Here is a 14,138-nt window from a genome sequence, read left to right on the forward strand (position 1 = left end):
CCTGGTTTCCCTGCAGGATCTTGGAGACTCCTGTGCTAAGTCAGCAGTTCTTGGCAGAGCAAGTCCCCAGTGCCTGGGGAATGGGGTGAGGAGCAGCACTGCTGGTTGCCAATCACATTTCCACACAGGGTGGGAACACAGCATGCACATCTCACAGGGACTGGCCCAAGCAGTCACAAAGGGCTCAAAAGACAGGCATGCTTCAGTGTGGAGAGCCCAGAGCACACCAGGATTGTTGGCAGAAAGATATGAGAGCTGGGGGCAGCTGGGGCTTAGATCAAATAGGACTTTACCAGCAGATCAGTGTCAGATGCTGGGCTGGCAGAAAAATGAGACTAAATGTGAAGGAAATCAGATTTAATGGACAGTTTTAATTGAGGAGCCAGAAGTGCCAATAGCAGATGGCAATGGGAGTGGGGACAAGACAATGCCTGCATTAGCCCAAGCAGCAGAAAGGTGTTGGAGACCATTTCTCCAGGTCCCACAGGCTGTGCTGCTGGCCATGGACTCCCTGCCACCCTTACCTCAGGGTGGGCTTGGGTGTGCTGTGCACACTCTCATTGTCCTCCATCTCCGGGCCACTGTCACTGTTGTTGCACTCTTCCAGGCTGTCATAGAGCAAGCCCAGGTCTTCTTCCACCTCCTGGGTCTGGTCTACAGGGTCAGAGTCCAGGACCTGTGGGACCAAGCCCAGAGAGCAGTGAGGAGATATGGAGTTCCATGCACAAGCTGCCTGTCAGTCATGAGGCACACCATGGCACTGTTCCCACCTCAGGGAGGCACATCCAGTGACATTGTCATTGGGCCAAAGGAGGGTGCCATGACATCCAGAGGAGCCTCACACTTGCTGGCAGTTAGGACACCTGGGAGGACCTTCACTGGCTATGCACACACTTAGCCTGGGCTGTCAGCCAAGAGAAGCCATGCACAGGCTGATGTGAGCCTGCACTCAGTCTAACTGGACAGGACTGGCCCTGCAATGCCAGCTCCTGGTGCAGAGTCAGCACTCTTCTTCCCTGGGCACCTTTCCCCAACAGGAAGGTGCTTTTTGAATTGAGCACAAGGCCCAGAGCTGCTTTCCTGAGGCAGAAGGCTTTGGAAAAGCCATGTCCCAGTCTCTGCCATGTCTCACACCACATTTGGCACATCCCTGAGCTCACAAACCCTGTGCTCCCAGTGAGTGGGAACCTGCACTCTGACACCTACACATCTGCAGGTGACATTGCCAGATGGGGCAGCTTTCCTGCTTCTTACCTCTTCTGTCACTCTGAACCTCCTCAGCAAAGCCACAAATTTCTGCTTGAAGTTTGGTTGCTAAAACAAAAGAAAGGAAGAAAAAAAGATCAGCAAAACCATCAAACCACCTTCCAAGCTAACATACAGGCCATGGTTATTCTCTCTGGACATGCTGTCCAGAGGTCCAAGGTCAGCTATGATTGCTCTCTCTCTCTCTCTCTAAATTTGCTGTAGGACTTGAAACTACCTCTGAACTCCACAAGAAGCCACAGTCTGGGCATGAGGGAGGATGCAAGGATTCATACTTTCCCTGCTACAGGCTGAATTAGCACTTCATTTAAATCCTGTTTCTCCCCAGACCACCTGGTTGAACAATACTGCCTTCAAGCAAGAAAAGATGGGGAACAAACTCAGGAAGAAGGCGGCCAGGGATCTGCAGGGCTGAAGTCAACAGGGATGAGAAGTTTGGAGAGCAAGGGTCTGGCAGAGCAGCTCCTCCCTTCTGCAGACATGCAGAGGAGTGCTAATAGTTCAGCTTTCCTTGTGCCCACCCTCCTCTTCCTCAAGAAAGGAAGGAGACCATGTGACAGTAGCAAGTCAAAACTCTGTTGCACACAGATCACCACTGATACAAAGCCAGGCTGAACACAGTACAGGCCATGAACTGGGATACAGCTCTGAGCAACAAGCTAGCTCATTAATGGCAAGAGTTTTGCTCCTTCTCAGAGCCAAGGGCCCTCTCCACTGCTCTGCACCAGCATCTCCCCTTCCCAACACCCCTCACTGCCTTCAGAGAGGGGAGAAAGTGAATCCCTTCCATCCCTTTGATCATGCTGTAAATGCTGATGTTACTCTGCCAATTGATGTGGTTCGGCTCATTTTCCTCCTGGACTTCTTGGTTTTCCTCAAGTCATCCTCTTCATCAAACAGATCCTGCAGGCAAAAAGTCACAGTACATTAGAACAACTGTGTTCATGGAGCAGCATCTCCTAAAATTTTCCTGACTCACATCTGCCCTCCATTTTGAAAAGTTTTGATCCACTCTGCTCCCAAAATCTTGTCTTTTTCTGCTACCTCTCTCTATGGATCTCCTTCTCTCTCCTTAGCACTGCTCCCCTTCAGACATTCTTCCCCAGCATTTCTATCCCCAGGCCCCTTCAGAGAAGAATGTATCAGCAAGATAAGAGGAGACACAGCCTCCTCAGGACCCATTTGCCTCCCTGTTCTCCTGCTCTCCCCTCTCCAGAGTTAGCTCAGAGAGCACAGGAATCACAAAGAAACATTTTTTCCAGTGATTAGCCTTAACAATATAACAATATGCACAACTCCCAGGGACATGGGCTCCTGCTGTATTAACCCAGCATGATGGGACAGGTAATCTGGAGGACCCTTGTGAGAGACTGAAATGATAATGGTGATAATGGTTAATGACTTGAACAAATGGCCATTTGTCATTAACCAAAAGCAGCAGGTGTGCTTTGCTGAAGCCCACCAAACAGAAGGGGAGGAGGAGAATTTTTGGATGTGTGGTGGAGAAGCCTCTGATCTGCCTAGGAACAGCCCAGGTGCAGAGGGGTGAGTACCCATCACCAGAGATTGACCAGGACAAACCAACTTCAGTTTAGCAACAAGCTGGGTTTTGAGCCAGATAAAGGAAGAGGCCACAAGAGGCCCTGCTGGACGGGATAATGCTTTTCATCAGACCAATATCCTCCCTTACACAACTGGCTCAGGTGTAAAACTTCCTCCCCCATCTCCCCCTCCCTTAGGCCTGAAGGTATTCATCCCTTCTGATGTGGCATAACTGGCTCAACTACACTGAAGTGAGAGAGAACTCTCAAGTCTTCGAAGGTGCCAAACTATCAAAGACCACCCCCCTACCCACCCCAAGCACCCCAGACTCATTCCTGAGGCCTTTCACCTGAGGACTGCACATAAACCACAGTGTTACATTAGACAGTGTAAAGGTCCCCACTCCAGTGGAGGTACCTGGGCATTCCCACCTAAACCTGAATGCACATTAACCACTGAACTCCCTGTTTGAGGCTTCCCCCAGCAAGACTACAACCATCACCTCAACCAAGCAATAATCAAATCTGAATCCCCAGCTGGTGATGTCTTCCCTCTCCACTATCTACTCTTATTGTTTCTTCACCTCTCTTTCTTTTTCTGTTATATTTTCTGAAGTGGTATCTTTACACTTTTATACCGTTGTATTCCTATGGGTAATAATAACCAAAATGGCCACATAGCTCCGTCCCATTGCAACCAAGTTGTTCTGAAATAAACCTGTCATATAGATATATATTTATAAACACTGGTCATCCAGTGTTGCTTCACTCTGATCTGCCCCAATAACCTCAGTTACCCTCAGACCACAACAAGTCTGACCAGGGGTTTGTCCCTGTGCTTTATCAGCACACTTCCACAAGGTGTTCCATAGCCTTGAGTACAGCACAGCAAACAGCAGTGACACATCTCATCACAGGGCTGGGATGGCTCTGTCACCTCTGATCATTTTCAGAACTACTTCTTCCTAAAATCCCTGTTCTCTCTCAGACAGTGAGGAGTCTCTGACCTGGTGTCACAGGGAGAAGGGAGAAAATCATGGTGCAAGATGGAGAGAGCTCAGCAGGGGTTTTCTGCTGCAGACCAGACAGCTCCAGAGACAGACAGATGAGCTCTATGGTTCTCCAAAGTCCCTTGCCTTACAATGGACTTGACAGCAGACCACTGCTGTCAACCTTCTTTTTGCTGTGAGGTATTACAGCTCTCAGCCTTCTGAAACAATGCCAAATGTTTACAGTGGGATGAGAGAGCTCAGGATGATCAAGAACCTCAATGTCTGACTCTTGCCTCAGAAACAGGACCAGGCATAAAGAATCTTTGCCAGGCCTCCCTTACCTGACCCTGCACAGCATCATCACTGGCTTCCTGTTCTGAGGAGAAGCTGTCATCCTCTTCTTCAGAGTAGTTATCAATGTCTGGGGAGCGATCTGAAAGCAGACAGCGCAAGTGCCCCAGCTCAGCATGGTGCCTGTCATGGCTCCAGGGAAAGCACTGGCAGTGCTGGGGACACACTCTGTTACCCAAATGTGTCCCCAATGTCTGCCTGCAGCTCTGAGCACTGAACACACCTGAAGCTTTGATTTTAGGACCTGAGGGGACGTTCCCATCCTCATGGTCGATGGGCTGGCTGGACAGAGAGTAGATGCTGATTTCAGCCACTCGAATGTTCACGTCCTTCATGTTGCTGTGGAGGCCCAGGAGCTGCCCACCATCTGTTGGGTGCTGCATGACCTAGACAGACAGACAGACAAGCTCCATGACAGGGTGACACAATGGCAGCTGGCAGCCCACCCTCTCTGTATTACAGCCAGCCAACAAGCCAGAACTCTCACAGCAATGAGACCCTGCCCAGAGCTGGCACAGGAGGTTGTGTGGGACTCCCCCCTGCTCCCAGCACGCTGTACCTCAGCCATGTTGATGATTCCCACTGCCAGGGTCTTGTAGCCCAGGATGGTGCGGTTCTTGTACCTCTTCCTCCGCTGCAGCATGATCTGCAGCTTGTTGCCATCCCTCTTGAGGAAGTGTGGGTACTGGGCAAGGGAAGCACACAGAAAATGGCAGCATGAGGGCAAGGCTCAGCACGACACACAGGTAGAAAACTCTTCTTCAATGCTGATGTACAGCAGGATCTGACCTGCTGAGCTCTGAGGTGCCCCTCAAAGGCCACCTGCACCTACCCATCATCCTCCAAACCCCAATGCCCAGCAAACAATCCCCGGAGCAATGGAGCAGCTGGCCAACCACAGCAGGCTCTTCCACAGAGGATGTGCCTTTCACACTTAGCCCCAAGGTTGTGCTTGCTGAAAAATGCCAGGTAAGGGAGTCCAGGGGACCAGGTACCTGCAGTGAGAAGGTCAGCTCCAGCTCGGTCTCCATCAGGCCCCCAGGTGGGAGGATGTATTCATTTGACCTCAGGACTCGTTTTGAACCCTGGAATGAGATTAACAGATACACACACTGAGCTCAACCACAGACTCCTCTGCCTCACACACACAAGACAATGGTGATCACAGTCCACAAGGAAAGAGAGAATGCCTTGACTCCGTTCTGTTCCACCTTGCAGAGCCACCTTTCACATGCCTATCAACACTCTGCAAAAGCCTGCAGCACCCCTTGAGCTGCCATTTGCCCCTTCTCCTTGCCCACCTGCCAGGGAGCACCTGCTCTTCACCTGCCCTGCCTAATCTGGCTCTCTGCACCTGCAGGGACACTCCCATGTGTCACAGACATCTTTCATGAAAAATCCTTTCTTTAGGATTTTTTCTCCTGAGAAGCTGAGAGGCCTCAGGAACAAAATGTAAACATTGATTATCTGCTGCTGTGGAATGCAGCAGGTGCATCTGGGATTGGCCCATGTTGGATGTTTCTAATTAATGGCCAATCACAGTGAGCTGGCTCAGACTCTTTGTCCAAGACACAAGCCTTTGTTATCATTCCTTCTTTTTCTATCCTTAGCTAGCCTTCTGATGAAATCCTTTCTTCTATTCTTTTAGTATAGTTTTAATGTAATATATATCATAAAATAATAAATCAGCCTTCTGAAACACGGAGTCAGATCCTCATCTCTTCCCTGATCCTCAGACCCCTGTGAACACCGTCACACCAGGCTGTGGAGGGACAATCTAAGCCAGAGGGAGCCAGGCAGGGCAAAGGAAAGGGTCCCAATACCCTGCCTGGCCAGGTCCTGGAGACATCTCTCCCCCAAGCAGACAGGCCCAGTGCAGATCCCTGTCTAAGCATAGCAGCAGGATGGCTCTGCTGGACTAAGTCAGGATGTCCAGGAGAACAGGGGTCCCCCTGCTTGCTCAGCTGTGTCTCAGAAAACTCCATCCTAGTCTTCTCCTCAGGCAACAGTCTTTACATATAGAAATGGTTTTTACCAGAAGGGCAGGAACAGAGGCACTCTAACCATGTTCCCACTCCAACTCTTTCCTTTACCTCTGCCCTATCTCTGCTATCTCTCTGTCTTGGTTTCTGACAGACACACTGAATGACTCAGGGGCAGAAAATTGCTGTCTGCATGCACCAGGTCCTCTTGGCTGCAGGGTGGCACAACCCACAGATCCTCCCAAAAGCTGCCTGCAATGCTGTTCCCAGAGACTGTGCCAGGAGCAAGGCTTTCCTGCAAAAAGGTCTTCCTAAAACGGAAGAGAGGAGGTGGAGCTCATCCCCTTCACCATCTGTGAGCTTTCCTGGCCAAGAACACAGTGACCCTTCCTGAACTCTTTTCTGATAACAGATCATAGGCAGTCACAATGACAGTGACCATTTACTTCAGCACATCCACCATTTGCTCTTTGTTGCAGAGCAATTAACCACCAAAGATTTATTCTTTCATCCAAACACAAGTAGAAGTGCAATTACTCTTCCTGAAGATGCTATTTCTGGGGAAGGACTGATGGCAAAGAAAAGGTGAGGATATCCTGAGTGGTGTGTTCAGGAAATGATGGTTTGCTTCATAAACATTGCTGTCCTGTGCCTCACTGTCATTTACCACTAAGGAATTACATACCCAGCCTCAATCCCAGGTGAATCCTATCCCTCGGTGAAATGCCAGTGCACACCCAGGTGGAATTGCATGGACTGGGACATAGGCTGCTTCATTATCACAGTGCAAGGACAGAGAAATACTGAGGATTCTCCATCCTTTGAGAAATTCAAACCTCAACTGGACATGGCACTGAACACTTGATGTAGCTCAGCTGTTCTGTAACTTGAGTGATGTCAGGTAAAACCAATTTCTCTGCAGAACAGTTGAGTATCTCTATGAATACTACAGAAAAACTTAATATCAGACTGTTACAGTGAAAATGGATGACAGAGTGTCAAGGAAGGGAAAAGCAATAGGGACAAGAGGTGGTCATAGGTTTTTACTGCCTAAGAACTGAAAACATACAGGAGCTTTCACTACAATACACAGGTCTGGTTTGCAAGGTACAACCCCAAATTTCAGGTGTAAATCTGTCCTGGTTGGTGTGGTTTATAAGAGGGTTGAGGCTAGAGCAGCACACCACATCTGGAAAAAGAGAGAACTAATACAGGTACTGGACTAGGCAGACAGCAAAACACCAGAATTCAAGTTGAATGCACATTTTGGGAGAGAACAATCCATTAATAAACAAATTTAGGGTTTAGCTAGGATTGCTCGGGCAGGAGTGAGAAACACTACAAGTCATTACAAACAGGTAATGACTGAGGCATAAACTGCATAGTAAGAAAGACCAAAAAAGCCCAAGTTCCTTCAGGCAGCAGGGTTGGGGCAGCAGGCAGGCCTGGCAGAGGCAAACAACCTTTTTAGCCTGGCCTAGATCACAGCACACACTCTTGTCTCCTACACAGTGACTGCCAATATCATCTCTCTACAACAATACCAAGGCTTGAACCTGAGTCACCAGCTATATCCTGCAGGCAGATGCAGGGAGATCTGCATCCACAGCACCTGTCACAGGAGCTGGAAGTTCTGGGAGTGCTGGGGTTTGTTTTCTTCTTTTTCTTTGACTGTTTCCTCTATTCATGGCTCAAGACAGGGTGTTTGTGAGCCTCAGTCTCTCTGCTGACAGGGAATACTGTGTTTCCCTCCATGCCATAATCAGTTGCAATACCAAGGCAGGTATCTGCAGCTGTATGGAGCTGAGCCAGCACATCCAAATCTCTTAGTGTCACACTGAACAAACACAGAAGGAAATGCTCTGTGATGGCTCCAGTCTGTTAAAACAAATAACAAGGGACAAAGGTTTAAAAAAACCACTCAAGTGAATGAGAGCAAATCCCCTTTTTCACAGTAGTTCAGGCTTTATCTCACTCAAATCCATGGAACATTATATATTCAAATCACCTCTGGGAAATGGGTAAGTTCTGTAGACATAGAAAGTTCCCCTTGACTGTGGTATTTCCAGATGAAGGAGCAGGTAGCAGCACATGGCACCCTTGGAAGCTGTCTTTTAAGACAAGAAGGGAACTGTGAGAAGAAGATCAGGAGTTCTGGACAGGCTTTACACTGTCCTTTGGGTCATGCACATTTTTTAAGCAGGCTGTCTCCAGCACAGGAGCTCTTGCCTGGGTGGCAGCTCCATTCAGGCAGGGTCAGAGCTTTATTTCCATGCAATCTGCCCTTCAGAGCAGCAACTTCCTGACCCTAACAGAACTACTACTGAAGTGAGAGAAATACAGCTTCCCTTTCCTCTAGTCCCCAGCTTCCCCCTTGGGAATTTGCAGGTCCTTTATAAATTCTGTGCATCAGCTGTTTCCATCCAAAAGATGGAATGCTCCCTGGAAAGCCTTCAAACAGTTTCTTACTAGTGTGACTCATCTGTTACCTAGGAGAGGAGCAGGAGGGATGGATCCATCTGAGGCCACTCTGTAGGCACGCTGTGCTGGAGCTGCCCACAGCCTCCATCTGCCTTCCAGCAGCCCCAAACCCTGCCAAGGCAGCTGCCCAGGCAGGTGGAAAGCAGCCTGGGGAGGCACACAAGCTTAGCCCACCCCACAAGGAATGCTGAGCCATGGGGTAATGTAGGTAAAAGCATTCTCCTGGTTCTCTTCAGCTTTGCAGGAAGCCACAGCTACATGACCATGCAGAGAGGAGGTGCCCATGTTTAAATTCAATCCTGAATGCAGCCTCCATTCCCTAACAGGAAAAGAAACCCTGCAGCAAGGCGGCTTTGTGGCTTCAAACTGCTGAGGCCTATTAATTTCTTTTGCTATCAAGGTGCAAGATTGGCCTGTGGCAGGGATGGGGATGGTCTGAGAGAGCTGGAGTCCCACACTGTACTGTCTCCTCCCCAGTCCCACATTTGCAGCCTGTGAGGGCTGTAGCTGAGGACATGCACACTCGGCACAAGTGGGCTGCACAAGAACCCAAGGCTCCCCAGTGCAGAGAAGCACATTCAGCTTGGGCTGACTGTGCAGGAGAGAAGTCAGGGACCACTCCAGCTCTCACAGTCAAGTAGGACCCACAGCTCCCAGCTGGCTGCCAGCCCCCCAGTCCTGTGCTGCTGTCAGCTGTGGCCCAGCCAGGCAGCTCTCTGTTCTCAGGTTGGTTCCTTGCTAAAGCCTGCTCCAAAAGGGCACAGGTCTCAGGGGTTCCAGGGCTTTCAGCTCTCCTGAATGACACCATACATACAGTGATGGAAATGCCACAAAGTGGGACACTGACCAACAGTGTGTGGACCACAGCCTCTCCTACTGTCCTCACTCCCTGCCCCAGGCTTCACACATTTTGCCTTCAGTTTCTTCTGTGAGAGTGAATCAGATCTGCCATGAAGGCAACTCCAGCTCCCAGAGCTCCACTAATACTGCAGCTTCCAGCATTAATCCAGGATTTAGATCCTAATGTGTGCAGCACAGAGAGCTCTGTGGGAGCACAAAGCTGCTGAGCTGCCGACCCACAGTGCTTTCAGCGGGATCAGCTGCTGTCATGCCAGCTGACAAGAACGAAGGAAGGACACCAGCACCCTAGCTGGGTCAGGGAAGCTGTGGCCAGGACAGCATGCTCAAGATGCATTTTGCTTCCATGCTGTCCTTTGGCAGGTGAAAAGGATGTGCCTGCACACCCAGGAACACATCTCTCTACCACAAGCAGCAGAGAGGGTAGAGGGATCGCACATATCAGGATGGTGGTAAATTCCTGTCCCCTTGGTGACAAAGATCCTCTCCCCTCCCTTCTGCCTGGTTCACAGTAGAGGTACCAGGCCTAGCAGGGATGCACAGGGAAAGGGAAGGGATATTAGAGATCAGACAGGGTACAAATATCAGCAGAACACCCTGCACAAAGATGCTGATCCCTTGCACCATTCCCTTCCCACCCTTCATTCCCCAGGGAGTGATCTGGATGGAAGGCACTGCTGGAAACCATCCAGCACTGACCCTCTCTTAAAGGGTAGGGAACAGTGGGATGACAAACTCCAACCAGCAATTTGAGAGGAGGGCCTTGGCAGAGGCAGGCAGGGAGGCAGGACAGATTCTGTCCCAGTGTCTAACCAAATTCATTCCCAGTACAAGGCAGCACCAGGTGTCTTGCTGCTGTCCCTGGGGCATCGTTCCCACCTGCCTGACAGCCAAAACATCCCTGAGCATGCTAACTGAGACAGAGGGGTTGGTGGCACTAGGCAAGGGACATGCAGACCAGCACTTCACAGAGGGCACAAGGATGGGCTTGGCTCGCTGCCATCAGGCAGCAGCGAGCAGAGGAGCCTACCTGAATCTTCACAGCGATAAGCACAGAGCTCAGCTCTTTGTCCAGCTCTTTCAGCACTGTGAGCTTCTTCAGGCGCAGACTGCAGAGCCTGTAAGACAGAGAGAATGGGACACATTCAGGCACCACCATCCCTGGGGCCCTGCCACATGGCACCCAGTGCTCAGAAGGCAGCCTGGATGCTTGGCCCAGTCGCAGGCACAGGCCTGGCCTAGGAACGCCGGCATTCACGCGCCACCGAGACAGCCCGTCGGGGAAAAAAGGAAAGAGGGAAAATTAACAGAGCTAAAGCAGGCTTAAGGGATTAGCATGCAACAGGAAGTCCAACTGCAGGCCATGTGGTAAAGAGATCCCTTCCCAAGCAGGGCTGTTGCCAGCTCTGTTTAAATCTACCTTGGCCACTGCACTGTTTATTTATAAACCAAAGCACTTAAATCCACCCTTATCCTGGACTTAGTTAAGGCAAATGTTCCCATGCAGACATCACAACTCAGCTCTCCTCTTGCACCGTACCACACAGAGCTGGCTTGGGAAGCAGCCCCACAGGAGGTTTCATACAGCTTCAGCCACCCCGACAAGCTCAAATCCTGGGGACTCAGCATGGTAAGTGGCACTTCCAGGAAAAAGCTAGGAAGGATCCTGAGGCTAAGTGAGAAGAGCTACTTTCACTGCTCAAAGGAACAGCCAGCCACTCTGTCTCCTGCCTAGGAGCCTGCAGCAGGACTCCCACAGACACTATTGCAAGGAGCTCTGTGTCAGGGAGCAAAGCCAGACATTGCCAGGCTTCACCAGCAGTAAGAGCACGCTGATGTTCTCCAAGTTACCCTCTGTGCTCCACGGCTGCATTGCTGCAGACTCCGGTTCCCAGGACTTGTGTGGATATCAGCATGCTGGACCTGAGAGTCAGGCCACCCTCCCTGGAGAACAGATTTGGCTGCTACCAAATACCTTTCTGTCTGACACACTGTGCTGTCTGAATACCTGCTTTATTTATTTTTAAAGGAAAAACCTGCTCTTGCTATGGTGATGCACAGCAGCCATGTAGAACAATCCCAGAGATGGAATGACAGTAAAAAGGGAAGGACAGAGCCAAACTGCAGGACAGGTTTAGGGTTTAGCAAGCACTCACCTCCTACCATATCCCTGTCCTCCCTTCTAAAATAATTTTAGCTTGTGCAGAAGGTTTCCTGGACCGTGATTGCAACCCTGCTGCTCTGCCCTTCATGTTCTGGTCCCTCCTGGTAGAGACCAGAAGTCAGGAAGCTGGGTGTGCAGGGGAGTTCTGCACACTCCTTGGCCAGATGGCTGCATTATTTCAGCCAAAACCCAGAGCACAGACCCTAAGCTCTCATCCTCGGTGCACTCCAGCACTGTAACAAGTGGTCCCTGTCCACCCTTCCCCTCTGAGCCTCTGCTTCTAGGAAGGGAGAAACCTCATTACCTGAGGCAGGTTTCTTCCTCCCCAGAAAGACTTAGGCATGGTTAGGGGTGAGCTGTGGGGAGCAAGGCCAAAGACAAAGAGGCACCTCTGGCAGAGAGAGGGGGACTGAATTCTCACCAGAAAAAGGGGCACAGCCACTCCAGCAGATGTACTGAAGGAGAGCTTGCAAAGAGGCTGAACTTAGCTAACAAGCACCACTAACCAGTGATGATTGTGACTGCTGCTGGACCAGCCATGGAGAGAAAAGAGGCTTGAACATGTGGGACAAGGACAGCACATGTACTCCAACTTTCCTTGCAGCACTAATTTAGTCATGATAGTTACCTGCATGAAAAGTTATCTCTTAAAGACTGAAACTTACATAAGGATATTCAGTCTTAATTGGAGGATGTGGAAAGGTTATAATTCTACCTGGCAGTTGTTCTTGCTTTAGAAACACATTTCTTATCAAAAACTAATTCACTCATTAGCTCTTCATGCTCCTCTCTGAGGCAGTACCTGGTAATTTTTCCAGGGGAAGAACGAATGCCTGCTGGTCAGCTCTGCCCACTTGGGCAGCTCTTTCATCTCTGATAAGGCACTCTTCTCTTTCTATCCCTCTCCAGCCCCAAGATCTATTTTACACAGTGAGAGATGCTGTAGCCTGCCCCATGTCCTTTCCATAGCACGTGCCAGAAGGTGATTCCCCCCTTCCACCCTGTGCTCTCCCTCCCTGCAGCACTCAAAGACAGAAGGTACTCAAAGGTTCAGCTTGCACCCTGCAGCTCCAGCCCTTCTCCAAACAGTGCTTTCTAAAATACCACCATCCTTCCCACAGGGATTAACATGCATGTTCTAGAGTCTGAGTGTACTTGCAGCACAAGAGCACACAATTTTTAAGCAGCTTGGCTGTCCCTGATGATCCTCTTTTGATCTGTTACTTAACCAATCCCTGCATCACCCAGATTTACATCAGTGCTGAGTGTCCAGTACAGGGCAGCAGAGGGTCCCACACTAATCTCTGCAGATATCCACAGGACAGGACCAATCCACAGTGATCAGATGCTGCTCTGAACGTTACAGCCAGATTCCATGGCAACTACCCCATGGTTTTGTCCAGAACTGATCACAGTGTGATCCCTGAAAATCACTTTTTGGTAGACAAATTATAAATCTGGATTTACTTACTCCTATAATTAAACAGAACAAGTAGCAACTGTTCTTGAGGTGTGGAACTGCAGCAGGGATTTCTGCTATACTGAGTCGTGGTAAATATGTCTGTGTAACATTCTGATAGCAACAAGGACTGACAGCAACAAGGAAAATGAGCTCCAACAAGGCAGTCTGACAGCCCCTGCAACCTCAGTACTCCTACACCCCTCTACTGGCCATTTACTGGGGAGAGGAACTCACTGTTCCCTGGTATTATCTTAAAAAATGCTGCCTTCTTTCCCTCACTAAATTTGGAGCTTTTGCTCTGAAGTTTGATTGAAACACTTGTGCTTTCACCAAGCTGGCCTGTAGTTATCTTGAAAAGGAAAGCTCTTATAAACATGCATTTTGTGAAATTCACTGCCTCCAGCGGTTGTTTGCAAAAGCATCCATTCAAGAGGTCACAGAGGACATACAGTGGTTTATTTTTGTTAAGAAAGCTTTCCTGCCTGACCATCCAGGACCACAGGTAACTGTACTAATTCTAACAAATTGAATATTTCCTCTCCAAGGGATGGATACTCTGTTCTGCTGATGTGAAGAACCCCCATTCTTTCCATAAAATTCCTGCTGCCTGACAAACTCCAAAAACATACTGGGAGTCCACAGAGATGTTAACTCATTTCTGCTCTTCCCAGGACACTGCATGTGCCAAGGCTACGAATCCTGCTCCCCTGCTAAGAGTGGCTCTGTTTCTATTGCTTTACCTGGCTCACCACAGTGTCCTTGCAGGTAGGAGGACAAAATACCTGCAAAAAGAACTAGATTTGGGTAATATAAGAGAATGCCAGTTAAATCAGGCTGTGGTTTACTTGAAATGTGCATCACAATGGTGATATTCTCCATCAGAGAAGCACAGAACTGTTAAGGTTGGAAAAGACCTCTAAGAACATCAAACCATTAACAAAGCATGACCATGTTCACCACTAACTTTGTAACCCATTTACACACAAGTGCCTCATCCACCTGTTTTCTGAATATTTCCAGGGGTGCTGATTCCAACACTTG

The 14,138-nt window shown here is 49.5% G+C and overlaps 1 protein-coding gene across 1 annotated transcript in view; it reads right to left on the reverse strand.

Moving 5' to 3' along the window:
• Nucleotides 1-14,138, reverse strand: part of LOC134416232 (phosphofurin acidic cluster sorting protein 1-like) — a 54,832-nt gene that overhangs the window by 9,531 nt on the left and 31,163 nt on the right. The window contains exons 2-9 of the mRNA XM_063152633.1: nt 10,502-10,589; nt 5,146-5,235; nt 4,710-4,835; nt 4,374-4,536; nt 4,141-4,232; nt 2,089-2,169; nt 1,255-1,314; nt 525-676 (exon numbers count right to left, since the gene is read on the reverse strand). Of these exons, the coding sequence (XP_063008703.1) occupies nt 525-676; nt 1,255-1,314; nt 2,089-2,169; nt 4,141-4,232; nt 4,374-4,536; nt 4,710-4,835; nt 5,146-5,235; nt 10,502-10,589 (852 nt within the window). The remainder of the gene's footprint in view (nt 1-524; nt 677-1,254; nt 1,315-2,088; nt 2,170-4,140; nt 4,233-4,373; nt 4,537-4,709; nt 4,836-5,145; nt 5,236-10,501; nt 10,590-14,138) is intronic.

This window comes from Melospiza melodia, chromosome 3, assembly GCF_035770615.1.
Source record: "Melospiza melodia melodia isolate bMelMel2 chromosome 3, bMelMel2.pri, whole genome shotgun sequence".
Classification (NCBI taxonomy): Eukaryota; Metazoa; Chordata; class Aves; order Passeriformes; family Passerellidae; genus Melospiza; species Melospiza melodia.